This window comes from Mustelus asterias, chromosome 7, assembly GCF_964213995.1.
Source record: "Mustelus asterias chromosome 7, sMusAst1.hap1.1, whole genome shotgun sequence".
Taxonomy (NCBI): Eukaryota; Metazoa; Chordata; class Chondrichthyes; order Carcharhiniformes; family Triakidae; genus Mustelus; species Mustelus asterias.
Window position 1 is genome coordinate 95086901 of NC_135807.1, and position 16282 is coordinate 95103182.

General features: G+C 44.9%; 1 protein-coding gene across 10 annotated transcripts in view; it reads left to right on the forward strand.

Moving 5' to 3' along the window:
- The window catches only part of LOC144495855 (collectin-10-like), a 204421-nt gene that overhangs the window by 179434 nt on the left and 8705 nt on the right, over positions 1 to 16282 (forward strand). For 8 of the 10 annotated variants that reach the window (XM_078216498.1, XM_078216500.1, XM_078216506.1 and 5 more), the window contains 3 exons: positions 11336 to 11407; positions 13592 to 13645; positions 15856 to 15951. In XM_078216498.1, coding sequence (XP_078072624.1) covers positions 11336 to 11407; positions 13592 to 13645; positions 15856 to 15951 — 222 coding nt within the window. The remainder of the gene's footprint in view (positions 1 to 11335; positions 11408 to 13591; positions 13646 to 15855; positions 15952 to 16282) is intronic. The other 2 variants (XM_078216504.1, XM_078216507.1) reach the window with 1 other exon arrangement.

The window sequence follows — 16282 nt, forward strand, 5'->3', positions numbered from 1 at the left end:
GCAGTATTCCAAATGCGGCCGAACCAACGTTCTATACATCTGCAACATCAGACCCCAACTTTTATACTCTATGCCCCGTCCTATAAAGGCAAGCATGCCATATGCCTTCTTCACCACCTTCTCCACCTGTGACGTCACCTTCAAAGATCTGTGGACTTGCACACCCAGGTCCCTCTGCGTCTCTACACCCTTTATGGTTCTTCCATTTATCGTGTAGCTCCTCCCTACATTATTCCCACCAAAATGCATCACTTCGCATTTATCAGGATTGAACTCCATCTGCCATTTCCTTGCCCAAATTTCCAGCCTATCTATATCCTTCTGTAGCCTCTGACAATGTTCCTCACTATCTGCAAGTCCTGCCAGTTTTGTGTCGTCCGCAAACTTACTGATCACCCCAGTTACTCCTTCTTCCAGATCATTTATATAAATCACAAACAGCAGAGGTCCCAATACAGAGCCCTGCGGTACACCACTAGTCACAGGCCTTCAGCCGGAAAAAGACCCTTCCACTACCACCCTCTGTCTTCTATGACCAAGCCAGTTCTCCACCCATCTAGCCACCTCCCCCTTTATCCCATGGGATCCAACCTTTTTCACTAGCCTACCATGAGGGACTTTGTCAAATGCTTTACTAAAGTCCATATAGACAACATCCACGGCCCTTCCTTCGTCAACCATTTTGGTCACTTCTTCAAAAAACACCACCAGGTTCGTGAGGCATGACCTCCCTCTCACAAAACCATGTTGACTATCGTTAATGAGTTTATTCCTTTCTAAATGCGCATACATCCTATCTTTAAGAATCTTCTCCAACAACTTCCCCACCACGGACGTCAAGCTCACCGGCCTATAATTACCCGGGTTATCCTTCCTACCCTTCTTAAATAACGGGACCACATTGGCTATCCTCCAATCCTAGTGGCTTTTGCTACCAAATAAACCTGTTGGACTTTAACCTGGTGTTGTGAGACTTCTTACTGTGTTTACCCCAGTCCAACGCCGGCATCTCCACATCAATATTTCTACACCAGCCAGCATCTAAGACAGGTTGGGCAGGATTCTCCAGTCTTGTCCATGGTGCAACCCATTGCGGACGAGAATGCGAACTTGGCATTCCAGCCAAAGCTCCATTCACCTGCGATGGCACTGGAGAATCCCAGTCGCAGAGGAGGACGGAAGATTTCGGCCATTTTCTTTTATCTCATTGCTGTTTGTGAGACCTAGCTGTGCGCTGATTGGATGCCTTGTTGATCACATGACAGTGTAGATAGGGAGAGACCCTTAGTGGAAGGATTGAGAATCAGAGGACACTGATTTAAGGTGATTGAGGAAAAGAAGTGACGGCGACTAGAGGGAAACCTCTTTTATTCCTTTTTTATGAGTGGTTTGGATCTGCAGTGCATTCCCTGAGAGTGTGGCGGAGGCAGGTTAAATCAAGGCCTTCAAAAGAGAATTGGATCATTATCTGAACAATTTTCTGGGCTACGTGGCAAAAGCAGGGGAGTGGGGCTAGGTGTGCTGCAGAGGCTGCCAGAGACATGATGGGTCGAGTGGCCTCCTTCTGGTCTGAGACCACTCCATGATTCTATGATGTGATTACAAAATTGACTACACTTCAATAAATGCTTCAATGGCTGCAACATGCTTTAGGATCTCCTGAGGTTGAGAAATGTGAGTCATTCTTTCTCACATGTCGTCATAGGGGCAGCACGGTGGCACAGTGGTTAGCACTGCTGCCCACAGTGCCAGGGACCCGGGTCACTGTCTGTGTGGAGTTTGCACATTCTCCCCATGTCAGCTTGGGTTTCCTCCGGGTGCTCCAGTCTCCTCCCACAGTCCAAAGATGTGTGGGTTAGGTGCATTAGCCATGCTAAATTCTCCCTCAGTGTTCCTGAACAGGCGCTGGAGTGTGGCGACTAGGGGATTTTCACAGTAACTTCATTGCAGTGTTAATGTAAGCCTACTTGTGACTAATAAATAAACTTTACTCGTCGTGAACCTTTGTTACAGATATGAGTAAAAAACAACCAATGAACCCAAAGGAACCATACTTTCTCATTTCACTGAAATTAAAACCAAAGATCGTGGATATATTTAAGGCTGGGCAGCATCTGCGGAGAGAGTCACAGGGTTAGTGGACAGGATTAGTGGTTGGCTGCAAGGAGAGGTCTGGGGAAATAGTGAGGACAGAATGGAGGTGGGCAGACAATTTGAAAAATGAAAGGTTCATTAAAGGGAGTTTTTCACACTTCTCCAGCAGTGGAGCAGGTCCTCCCCTCCCCCACACCTCTGTGGGGAAAGACATTGGGAAGAGAATACCAATATGGAGGGCAGAATTCATGGTTTGAAGTTGTAAAACTCAATGTTAAGTGCAGAGGCCCAATCGGAAGATGGGTGCTGTTCCTTTATTTTGCTAGAGAATTCTGTCCTCCATGTTGTTTCTTTTACATCCCCCACAGGGCCATTCTGTAACTTGTTCTTATATGTTGCTTTCAGAGAGTGCCGGCCCTTGTTCTGCCATTAACACTTTCTGAACTTTATTCAACTATTAGCCTTCAACACTACCATTGACACCCTCACTGTCTTGTGTCCGTGACATCTTTGTCAAATCTCTCCTAAGCTTCCATCTATCCCTCATCTTCCATTTTGCTCTGTCTGCTCCACTCCCTTTCTTCAACATTATAAAATCCATCACATTTCGAACTCTCTTCAGCTCTGGACTCAAAACATTAACGTGTTTTCTCTTTCCACAGACGCTAGCACACTGGCTGAGTATTTGCCAGCACTTTCTATTTGTATTAGGATAGTGACGGAAAAGAATGAGTGGTGTCCCAAGGGTAAGGTGTTGGATTGGGGGAAGGCTAACTTTAGTGGGATTATGTAGAAATTTGCAGCTGTTGATTGGGAGAGGCTGTTTGAGGGAAATCCACATCTGGCATGTGGGAGTCTTTTAAGGAACAGTTGTTAGGGCTGCAGGATAGGCATGTGCCTGCAAAAAAGGATAGGAAGGGTAGGATTTGACAACCATGGATAACCAGGGAAATTGAGGGATTGGTCAAAAAGAAAAGAGAGGCGTACGTTAGGTTCAGGCAGCTAAAAACGGAGGGAGCTCTGGAGGAGTACAAAGAAAGTAGGAAAGAACTCAAACGAGGAATTAGAAGGGCAAAAAGGGGTCACAAAATGTCCTTGGCAGACAGGATTAAGGAGAATCCCAAGGCATTTTATTCATACATTAGGAACAAAAGGGTTGTCAGGGAAAAAATCGGAGCTCTCAGGGACAAAAGTGGGGAATTATGCTTAGATTCCAAAGAAGTAGGGGAGATCCTAAATGAATACTTTGCATCGGTATTCACAAAGGAGAGGGATGTGTTGACTGGGAGTGTCTCGGAGGGGAGTGTTGACCCGTTCGCGAAAATCTCCATTACAAGGGAGGAAGTGTTAGGTTTTTTAGGGAATATAAAGACTGATAAATCCCTAGGGCCTGATGGAATCTATCCAAGGCTGCTCAGGGAGACGAGAGATGAAATCGCTGGGCCTCTGACACAAATCTTTGTCTCGTCACTGGACACAGGTGAGGTCCCAGAGGATTGGAGGATAGCTAATGTGGTCCCGTTATTTAAGAAGGGTAGGAAGGATAACCCGGGAAATTATAGGCCGGTGAGCTTGACGTCCGTGGTAGGGAAGTTGTTGGAGAGGATTCTTAGAGATAGGATGTATGCGCATTTAGAAAGGAATAAACTCATTAGCGATGGTCAGCATGGTTTTGTGAGAGGGAGGTCATGCCTCACTAACCTGGTGGAGTTTTTTGAAGAAGTAACTAGAATAGTTGACGAGGGAAGGGCCGTGGATGTCGACTATATGGACTTTAGTAAAGCGTTTGACAAAGTCCCTCATGGTAGGCTGGTGCAAAAGGTTGGATCTCATGGAATAAAGGGGGAGGTGGCTAGATGGGTGGAGAACTGGCTTGGTCACAGAAGACAGAGGGTGGTAGTGGAAGGGTCTTTTTCCGGCTGGATGCCTGTGACTAGTGGTGTTCCGCAGGGCTCTGTATTGGGACCTCTGCTGTTTGTGATTTATATAAACAATCTGGAAGAAGGTATAACTGGGGTGATCAGTAAGTTTGCGGACGACACGAAAATGGCTGGACTTGCAGATAGTGAGGAACATTGTCAGAGGCTACAGAAGGATATAGATAGGCTGGAAATTTGGGCAAAGAAATGGCAGATGGAGTTCAATACAGATAAATGCGAAGTGATGCATTTTGGTAGAACTATCGTAGGGGGGAGCTATACGATAAATGGCAGAACCATAAAGGGTGTAGATACGCAGAGGGACCTGGGTGTGCAAGTCTACAGATCCTTGAAGGTGACGTCACAGGTGGAGAAGGTAGTGAATAAGGCATATGGCATGCTTGCCTTTATAGGATGGGGCATAGAGTATAAAAGTTGGGGTCTGATGTTGCAGTTGTATAGAACGTTGGTTCGGCTGCATTTGGAATACTGCGCCCAGTTCTGGTCGCCACACTACCAGAAGGACGTGGAGGCTTTAGAGAGAGTGCAGAGGAGGTTTACCAGGATGTTGCCTGGTATGGAAGGGTTTAGTTATGAGGAGAGATTGGGTAAACTGGGGTTGTTCTCACTGGAAAGACGGAGGATGAGGGGAGACCTAATAGAGGTGTATAAAATTATGAAAGGCATAGATAGGGTGAACGGTGGGAAGCTTTTTCCCAGGTCGGTGGTGACGTTCACGAGGGGTCATAGGTTCAAGTTGAGGGGGGGAGGTTTAACACGGATATCAGAAGGACGTATTTTACACAGAGGGTGGTGGGGGCCTGGAATGCGCTGCCGGGCAAGGTGGTAGAGGCAGACACACTGGGAATGTTTAAGACTTATCTAGATAGCCACATGAACGGAGTGGGAATGGAGGGATACAAAAGAATGGTCTAGTTTGGACCAGGGAGCGGCGTGAGCTTGGAGGGGCGAAGGGCCTGTTCCTGTGCTGTATTGTTCTTTGTTCTTGTTCTTTGTTCTCATTTTAAATTTTAGCTAAACTCTGCCAACCATTTCAAACTTTTCACGTGGCAGAAGTTTTAAAATTCAGTAAGTCTCCCATTCTTTGGCATTGAAGGGTTGTATGTCTATGGCATGTTGCCATGAATAGATGCATGTGCCGTCGGACAAGGGGAGAGGCATTCTGGGAAGGATGTGGTGCCTGCAGATTCAGGGAGGCCGCAAGTGGTCAACAGCCCATCAGACTCGTGCTGTGTGGAGGAGGTGGCCAACAAGGGTAAGGGTGGTGAGGAGGACTTGGCCTCAGTGCCACAAAAGGCTCGGTGACCTCATGAGGTCAATTGCAGGTAGCTACATCTCTGCCTGTTAACCCTTGGGGCATTGGTTTGTCTACACTTCCACTGGTCCTCCTGCCTCTTGGGGTCTGATGCTGCTCTGTGCCCTTCCTGGGGAAACCACAACATCCTGAACCTCCCTGTATTCCCTTCTTCATCTCCTCCTCCTCCTTCTACTCCTCCTACTCTCGTCCTCAGCAGAGGCAGTGTCTCCAACTGAGACAACAATCCCCACCTGTCTCGCTTCTCAACCTCACCCCAAGGTAACAAACAGGAAAATAATCCACTAAAGAGCCCTCTGAGAGGACACTTCTCCTCATGAAACATATCCAAATGCTTCCCCTGTTCACTCACATGTGCAGCCCCTGAGTTTGGGCTATATCTGTGACCCAGGGCTCAGCGGAAGTTTTAAACCCACCCAAACCCATTTCCCCGTCCATTGTAAATCTCAGCCTGAAGGTGTAATATTGAGTGGAACATCACAGTGAGATAGGCAGCTAATACATTGCATTGTCTTTTCACTTGATATTTAAATAGGACAAAAGGGTGTGTGTTATATCAGATTGTTCCAGTGAGGGGTGTGTGCTATATCAGAGTATTGCAGTGAGGGGTGTGTTTATATCAGTGTGTTCCAGTGAGGGGTGTGTGTTATACCAGAATGTTCCAGTGAGGGGTGTGTGCTATGTCAGAGTATATTAGTGTGTGTTGTCTGTTATATCAGTGTGTTCCAGTGAGGGGTTTGTGTTATATGTTTGTGTTACATCAGGGTGTTTCAGTGAGGGGTGTGTGTTATATCCGAGTGTTCCGGTGAGGGGTGTGTGTTATATCCGAGTGTTCCAGTGAGAGGTGAGTGTTCTTTCAGAGTGTTCCAGTGAGGGGTGTGTGCTATATCAGAGTATATTCGTGTGGGTTGTCTGTTAGTTCAGTGTGTCACAGTGAGGGGTCTGTGTTATATGTTTGTGTTACATCAGGGTGTTTCAGTGAGGGGTGTGCGTTATATCAGAGTATTCCAGTGAAGGGTTGTGTGTTATATCAGAGTGAACCAGTGAGGGATGTGTGTTATATCAGAGTGAACCAGTGAGGTTTGTGTGTTACATCAAAGTATTCCAATGAGGGGTATGCGTTATATCAGAGTGTTCCAGTGAGGGATGTGTGTTATATCAAAGTGTTCCAGTGAGGAGTGTGCGTTATATCAGTGTGTTCCAGTGATGGGTGTGTGTCATATCAGAGTGTTAGGGTGAGGGGTGTGTTATATCAGTGTGTTCCAGTGAGGAGTGTGCGCTATATCAAAGTGTTCCACTGAGGGGTGTGCATTATATCAGAGTGTTCCAGTGAGGGGTGTGTGTTATATCAGAGAATTCCAGTGTGGGGTGTGTGTTATATCAGAGTGTTCCAGTGAGGGGTGTGCATTATATCAGAATGTTAGGGTGAGGGGTGTGTGTTATATCAGTGTGTTCCAGTGAGGGGTGTGTGGTATATCAAAGTATTCTAGTGTGGGGTGTGTATTATATCAGATTGCTGAATTGAGGGTTGTGTGTTATATCAGATTGCTGAAGTGAGGGGTGTGTGTTATATCAGAGTATTCCAGTGAGAGATGTGTGTTATATCTGAGTGGACCATTGAGGGTTATGTTTTATATCAGAGTGTTCCAGTGATGAGTGTGTGTTATATCAGAGTGTTCCAGTGAGAGGTGTGTGCTATGTCAGAGTGAACCAGTGAGGGTTGCATGTTATATCAGAGTATTCCAGTGAAGGGTGTGTGTTATAAAGGATAGTTTCACGGCTACGGAAAGGCTCTTCGAGGGGGATCTGCACACTGAGGTAATATGGGCTGAGGTTAGAAATAGGAAAGGAGTGTTCACGTTGTTAGGAGTTTACTATAGGCCCCCAAATAGTAATAGAGATGTGGAGGAAGAAATTGCTAAGCAGATTATGGATATGTGTGGGGGTCACAGGGTAGTTGTCATGGGGGACTTTAACTTTCCAAATATTGATTGGAACCTTTGTAGGTCAAATAGTTCAGATGGGGCAGTTTTTGTGCAGTGTGTGCAGGAGGGTTTCCTGACACAATATGTGGATAGGCCGACAAGAGGTGGGGCCACATTGGATTTGGTACTGGGAAATGAACCGGGCCAAGTGTTAGATTTGGTTGTGGGAGAGCACTTTGGAGATAGTGACCACAATTCGGTGTCTTTTGTTATTGCAATGGAGAGGGATAGGGCCGTACGGCAGGGCAAGGTTTACAATTGGGGGAGAGGTAATTATGATGCGATTAGGCAAGATTTAGGGGGCATAAGATGGGAACAGAAACTGTCAGGGAATGGCACTAATGAAAAGTGGAACTTTTTCAAGGAACAAATACTGGGTGTCCTTGATAGGTATGTCCCTGTCAGGCAGGGAGGAAATGGCCGAGTGAGGGAACCATGGTTCACGAAAGAGGTGGAATGTCTTGTGAAAAGGAAGAGGGAAGCTTATGTAGGGATGAGGAAACAAGGTTCAGATGGCTCGATTGAGGGTTACAAGTTAGCAAGGAATGAGCTGAAAAAGGGGCTTAGGAGAGCTAGGAGGGGACATGAGAAGTCCTTGGCGGGTCGGATCAAGGAAAACCCCAAGGCTTTTTACTCTTATGTGAGGAATAAAAGAATGACCAGGGTGAGGTTAGGGCCGGTCAAGGACAGTAGTGGGAACTTGTGTATGGAGTCAGTAGAAATAGGCGAGGTGATGAATGAATACTTTTCTTCAGTGTTCACCAAGGAGAGGGGCCATGTTTTTGAGGAAGAGAAGGTGTTACAGGCTAATAGGCTGGAGGAAATAGATGTTCGGAGGGAGGATGTACTGGCAGTTTTGAATAAACTGAAGGTCGATAAGTCCCCTGGGCCTGATGAAATATATCCTAGGATTCTTTGGGAGGCAAGGGATGAGATTGCAGAGCCTTTGGCTTTGATCATTGGGTCCTCACTGTCCACGGGGGTGGTGCCAGAGGACTGGAGAGTGGCGAATGTTGTTCCTCTGTTTAAGAAAGGGAATAGAAATGACCCTGGTAATTATAGACCGGTTAGTCTTACTTCGGTGGTTGGTAAATTGATGGAAAAGGTCCTTAGGGATGGGATTTACGACCATTTAGAAAGATGCGGATTAATCCAGGATAGTCAGCACGGATTCGTGAAGGGCAAGTCGTGCCTCACAAATTTGATTGAATTTTTTGAGGAGGTAACTAAGTGTGTTGATGAAGGTAGGGCAGTTGATGTCATATACATGAATTTTAGTAAGGCGTTTGATAAAGTCCCCCATGGTCAGCTTATAATGAAAGTGAGGAGGTGTGGGATAGAGGGAAAGTTGGCCGATTGGATAGGTAACTGGCTATCTGATCGAAGACAGAGGGTGGTGGTGGATGGAAAATGTTCGGACTGGAGGCAGGTTGCTAGCGGAATGCCACAGGGATCAGTGCTTGGTCCTCTGCTCTTTGTGATTTTTATTAATGACTTAGAGGAGGGGGCTGAAGGGTGGATCAGTAAATTTGCTGATGACACCAAGATTGGTGGAGTAGTGGATGAGGTGGAGGGCTGTTGTAGGCTGCAAAGAGACATAGATCGGATGCAAAGCTGGGCTGAAAAATGGCAAATGGAATTTAACCCTGATAAATGTGAGGTGATTCATTTTGGTAGGACTAATTTAAATGTGGATTACAGGGTCAAAGGTAGGGTTCTGAAGACTGTGGAGGAACAGAGAGATCTTGGGGTCCATATCCACAGATCTCTAAAGGTTGCCACTCAAGTGGATAGAGCTGTGAAGAAGGCCTATAGTGTGTTAGCTTTTATTAACAGGGGGTTGGAGTTTAAGAGCCGTGGGGTTATGCTGCAACTGTACAGGACCTTGGTGAGACCACATTTGGAATATTGTGTGCAGTTCTGGTCACCTCACTATAAGAAGGATGTGGAAGCGCTGGAAAGAGTGCAGAGGAGATTTACCAAGATGCTACCTGGTTTGGAGGGTAGGTCTTATGAGGAAAGGTTGAGGGAGCTAGGGTTGTTCTCTCTGGAGCGGAGGAGGCTGAGGGGAGACTTAATAGAGGTTTATAAAATGATGAAGGGGATAGATAGAGTGAACGTTCAAAGACTATTTCTTCGGGTGGATGGAGCTATTACAAAGGGGGCATAACTATAGGGTTCATGGTGGGAGATATAGGAAGGATATCAGAGGTAGGTTCTTTACGCAGAGAGTGGTTGGGGTGTGGAATGGACTGCCTGCAGTGATAGTGGAGTCAGACACTTTAGGAACATTTAAGCGGTTATTGGATAGGCACATGGAGCACACCAGGATGATAGGGAGTGGGATAGCTTGATCTAGGTTTCAGATAAAGCTCGGCACAACATCGTGGTCCGAAGGGCCTGTTCTGTGCTGTACTGTTCTATGTTCTATGTTCTAGAATTTCTGCTCCTCCCACCATAATAACACTGTAACTAGGGCCTAATGTCACCTTGCCCCATGGCACACTTTCTGGAAAACTAGAAACATTCCCAATTTCAGAGGGCATTTAAGAGTCAACCACATTGCTGTGGATCTGGAGTCACATATAGGCCAGACCAGATAAAGAAGGCAGATTTCCTTCCCCAAAGGGCATTAGTGAACTAGGTGGGTTTTCACAACAATGGTTACATAGAATCCTACAGTGCAGAAGGAGGCCATTGGGCCCATCAGGTTTGCACCAACCACAATCTCACCCAAGCCCTATCCCCATAACCCCATGTATGGTTTGCTCTCAACTTTGACCCCTGCACACATACAACACTGACTTGAACTCAGAATTGGAGAATATATCACCACATCACTGGGAACATTGAATAATAGGTTCAGAATATCACTGATCCTTCCCCCTGTCAGAACATTCAACCCTGGTCCCCCTACCATGGCAGCAGTGAGGAAATCTATTTTATCTCCCGTCTGCTCAAGTAACTCCACCTGCCATTCTTATTAATGTAAAAATGTAAATGTAAATACTTTTGTTTGTGGGGTTTGAATTGCAATGGATTCCTTTAATGTCGCCAATCTGACCAGAAGCATCCACCAATGGACTGGTTACCTGTTTTACATCCTGCCTAATGCTAAGCATCACCAGTGCAGAATGAAATCAGAAAGGGCAAAAATCTAGTGGTCACTCCAGTCCTGTCATTTTTGCAGCATGCTGCTCAGTTTAAAAGTACACTCTTGGACTTTCTCAGAGTTGAAGCATTTCTCAGTCTTTGTGCATCTCAATCAGATCTAAACTGCAGTCTCGGGTCGGGATTCTCTGACCTCACCCGCAGCTGGGATTCTCCAGTCCCGCTGTAGTGAATGGCGCTTGGGTTGAGCACAAAATTCTCCGCTCTCACTGGCTGCGGTGGCAACATCAGAGAATTTATTATGTACCTTAAGCTTTACATTAAGGAATCTGACATAAGGAGAAGTAACTTGCCAAGAACCATTTTAGAGATCTTCCGGCCTCCCCAATGTGTGTTTCCCACTGGTGGGAGGCGGCACCTTATTTGCTAGCGGCAGGATTCTCTGGTCCTACCGCTGTCAATGGGAATTCCCATTGGTGTCACCCCATGCCAGCAGGAAACCCACACGCGGGGGTGCGCTGCCGGCCGGACTGGAGAATCCTGCCAGTGTGAACAGCCAGAGAACTCTGGCCATTGACTGTACTCAAGTACATCTGCATCTCTTTTAAAGATGAATAAAGTTGACTGCAAACACCTTAGCAATTTAGCTTTGTATACTGATAACAGAGTAACATTTGACGCCAAAGAAACTTTGGCACATGTTGAAACAGATGTGATTTTTTAACCAAGGACATTTGAAGTAAATTGAAATAATTCTTTTCAGTCTTATTGTCTGCTAACAACTATAGCAAATTCCCATTTAATTGGTCACATCATTTCCAGAGTGCAGCACCATTTTTAATAGCTTTAATGCAATGTGATATCTAACGTGAGGTTTTAATTTTGTTCAGGATTGTTTGGTGAACCAGGTCAAGTTGGAGAAGTTGGACGAAGGGGTAAAATCGGTCCATTTGGCTCAAAGGGTAAGCCTAAAGTTTGAACAGTTTAAGGAGTTTGAAGTCTCCGTGTTTTGAGATAACTACACATTTCCTTTCTCATGCAACTATTTTTGTCATGGAATATTGCTGAAGTTTTCCAACACTAACTGGAAAATAAATATGTCTGATTACATCAGCACACACTGGAATAATATTGGAATAAACGTTCTACTGAAAATGTTTAGCTAATTGATTTGTATTCTTCCAGTTAAGGAATGATATATGAATGAATTTACATCATGCAAAAAATCAGTTTTTACTCTATTTTATGATGCAAACACATTTTCTTGCAACACAAACTTTGCTTAATAGTCTCTCTCTCTCTCTCTCTCTCTCGCGCTCTGCTCTCTCTCTCTCAGTAATGGTGGTAGATTTGTTTTTTGCAGTGTTTGAAGTGGAGGTATCGACGTAGCTCCACGAACAATGACACCAGTATTTTATTTAACCTTGGGCTGGAAAACATGTGCTGCATGTCACCATTTTAAATATGTATTTTTGGATCAAACATTTTCACCTGTAATCCAGCCAGCAATGGTCAGTCTTCCACCTAAATAAAGAAAAACAATTCAAAATGGTTCCTCTGCCTCGGTGAAAATGGCTTTGGGGTTTGTATGAAGACAATCCATTTCCTCCCTCTTGGTTTGATTTTGTGCCAGTGAGGGTGCAGAAAGAAGCAGGGGACATATTGCTGTGGCATTACAGGTATTTAAAGCAGATTATTCCTCTAATGGGGGGGATTGGAGTTTGGACTTCCATGCCACCAAAACAGGATCACAATATTTTAGCCGGAGAAGTATTGGTGGTGCCATAGCAACACCCCTGCTGCAACACTTGAAGGGGATGAGGGGACAACTTAACCCAATTGCTCCAAACAGGTCGGGAGGGGGGTGGGAAATGTGTTCGTTCATTGATAGCGTTGAAGAATGCCACGTGGGCCAAGCCCCCAATAGCCACTGAATTCGGCAGAGGGCAGGGAAATGAGGCATCCTGCCAGATGACATTCTCTGGCGGAGTTTACATGTGGTGAGTGAGGTAGGGGGAGCAAAATTTAACTTGGGTTAGGGATGTAAGGTTGAGGCCTCACTTTCACCTTCTCCTTGAGGTTCCCTTGCCCAAAATTGTAGGGTTAGTGGTGGGATAACAGAGGAAGATTCAGGCCCTTGTCTGTGAGGCAAAGTAATGATAATACACCAAGAACAATCAATAAATCAGTCCCCTGGGGACAGAAAACATTGCACATTATTATCATATTGATGCAACAATTGCTCTAATAGTGATGCAGCAATAACATTAACCAGTAGGCTTTATGGATGGGATATTTATTAGAATTCAAGTACAATGTTAGCAAACAAACTGGCAAATTGTAATTGGTGTGGGGGGATGGGGATGACCCATATATTCAGTGTTGGGTGGAAGATTGCCTCTCTGTGATCAAGGGTTGTGGGTGTTCCATTTGTTTGCTGGGAAGGGGGAGGGTGGTCTTTATCTTTAATTTGAGATCAGGGCACTGTTTTCTCTGTGGAGCCAGCCTTGCCAGTGTCTTTAGGCATCACCACTCAAGAATGACAGTGCAGAACACTTCCCCCTGCTTTTTTTTGACAAAATCTTAGCGGATCTGGAGAGGAAGCCTGGCTGCGTCTCTGGGGAGAAACACGTCCGTTTTCTGTGGAAAACTGGCCATTTCTTTGGAAAATTCCGCCCATAGTTTCAGCATCATGAAGGACTGTATCCGGCAGTCCAATTGAGAATCTTCAAAACTTTCACATAAATACCATCAAAGATGCAATTCAAACCTGAACCATGCAAAATATCAACTTTGAACAATTTATTTTAATGAAAAATTAGGCATAAATGAAATTGTGGGATGACCTTTTCCAAGTGATAGATTGATAATCCCACAACTTGAAGAACATAAGGAAACCATTATCATACCTATTCTTATCAACACATCTTGCAATTGTTGTGTTTAAAGCAGATCACATTGTAATGTATCATTGTGTCATGTATTTGACATTAACGTGAAGAAAATGAGGCATTGGTTGTTCTTGCTCCAAAACACAGGACAGAGGTTATTTTCTTTCCATCTTTAAATAATAATTTGTACCACTAGTAATATCTAGTCCTCTAACTATGATTAAAGATTATAACTCATTGTGGATTGTAATTTAGGTGACAAAGGGAATAAAGGTTATCCAGGACCTCCCGGATTGAAAGGTGCATCAGGTATTGTTTCTGGTTTCTGAAATCTATGGGGAAATGGTCACGATAACGGCAACTGTTTCTGCACATCCTTTCAAATCAGATATAAATGTAAATATGATAGATCAGAAACATTATTTCAAACTGAACTGTCAAAGCAAAAAGAAACAGATTCAAAGGAGTGAAAGGCAATTCTAAGATCTTCACAAAAAAAGATTGAGTAATATATAAAATGGAGTCAAAAATCCTGGAATCATTAAAAACACAATCAGATAGTAATATAGGTGGTGTTTAAGTGGATGAGTAATCTGATACAGTTCAATGGGCCTTCCTCAATTTTATGTAGCTGATGATTTATTTGACTCTTCAACCCGTCAATGCCATTTGTGCAACCGAGGTACTGTGACGGCACTGGGGGCAGTTCTGGTCAGTGTCGGGGGTGGGGTTGCAAGGTGGGGGGCTAATTTGGAACGCAGCATGTTGGTTCACCACAATGTCTTCCCACCTCCATTTCCAGGAGGTGGGCTCCACCACAACAGTGGCAACTGGCACAGGTAGCTGACAAAAACATTCAAGTTTATTTATTAGTGTCACAAGTAGGTTTACATTAACACTACAATGAAGTTACTGTGAAAATCCTCTAGTCGCCACACTCCGGCACCTGTCCGGGTACACTGAGGGGGAATTTAGCAGGGCCTATGCGTCTAACCAGCACGTCTTTTGGACTGTGGGAGGATACTGGAGCACCCGAAAGAAACACACGCAGACAAGGGGAGAATGTGCAGACAAGGGGAGAATGTGCAGACAAGGGGAGAATGTGCAGACAAGGGGAGAACGTGCAGACTCTGCACAGACAGTGACCCAAGATTGGAATTGAACGCAGGTTCCTGTTGCTATGAGGCAGCAGTGCTAACCACTGTGCCACCGTGCCGACCAAAAGGGTAATTAAACTCTATATTTAGGTAAAATTACATGTTTTTGATTGGTGCATGGGTCCTGTTGTGTCTTCTCCCTGGCAGTTAAGAAGAGGTTACTTTACAGGAGGTCAGGGCCAAACAACTTCTAAGGCTGTCAAAAAGCGCATCAGTAACAATGGGCAAGTCTGTCCATAGGGCAGACACTTCACTGAGCAGAGATGGATGTCTCTGATGACTATTGCACATAACATTACAACCATTCAGCAGATGCTAATGATGGTGCATTGCTTCCCTTCCACTCTGTCAGTCTGGTCTTCAGCAGCACTCCCATTGGTCTCACAGTGGGGGCTCCCACTAGACTAAGCCATGATTGCCCTCCCACCTCTGGAACCCATGTGTAGCCCCCTAATTGGACATAAAACGCAAAGGTGGCCTGTTAATTGACCACTTCCCATGAGATCATACCCAGGGAGGACCCAGTACCAGGGGAGGACCCGATACCCGGGGAGGACCCAATACCAGGGGACAACCCGATACCCGGGGAGGACCCAATAACGACCTGATACCAGGGTCACGGACACCAGTGAAAATTTCAACCCAAAGTCTGCACTTCAAATTTTGACCAGTTTTATCAGTTTCCTCCCATAGTCCAAAGATTTGCAGGTTAGATGGATTGGTCATGCTAAATTGCCCCTTTTGGTCCAAAGATATGTAGCTGGGGCAGCATGGTAGCACAGTGTTTAGCACTGCTGCTTTACAGCGCCAGGGACCGGGGTTCATGGTTCTCCTTCGGCTGCTCCAGTTTCCTCCCACAGTCTGAAAGACGTACTGGTTAGGTGTATTGACACAAACAGGTGCTGGACTGTGGCGAGTAGGGGAATTTCACAGTTGCTTCATTGCACTGTTAATATAAGCCTTAGGGGTATTAGCTGGGTAAATGTGTGGGGTTACAGGGATGGGGTGGAGAATGGGCCTGAGTAAGATGCTCTGTTAGAGAGTCGGTACAGACTCGATGGGCTGAATGCACTGTAGGAATTCTATGATTCTCTGAGTGATTTTGAGGCCTATATCATGCATTTCAACCAGCATGTTAATGCCAAGTGGTAAATGGCCAACAACAACATTTCAATTCATATATGTGAGTTCAAACTGCTCTGGCATCTATTTTTACTGGTCCTGTCAGTGTATTCATACAAAATTCCTCTACATTACATTTATACCGATAATTAGATTGAAAATATTTTTGTACTGTTCTAAATTGTTATCAAACAAAGGCATACTTATCCTGGATAAGGCAAAATGTATTCTGATTAATAGGCAGCTTCTGCGACTGTGGAAGATACCGGAAAATTGTAGGACAAATGGATATCAACATTGCTCGTCTGAACAACACAATGCGCTTTGTAAAGAATGGTAGGTAATTCTAATTTAAGTTGAACTGAAACAATTGCTCAATGAAGAGGCATGATGGGGGTATATGTTTTTGAATGTGACTACGTGAAGCAGATATTTATTTTGAGCAAAGGTTATACTTAGTATCAGGGATAACAGTGATACACTACAGTCGGAAATCTATTGTTCAGACACACCAGTTGTCCAGAATTACTTTGAGCAGACCCATGCAACTCATATCACCATCTCAGTACAGTACAAAGGCAGCGGAAACATAGAAGATGCAATATTTGGATAATTAAAGAACATTCAATAATGCTTTATCACTGATTTATGTTTCAGGCAAATATGT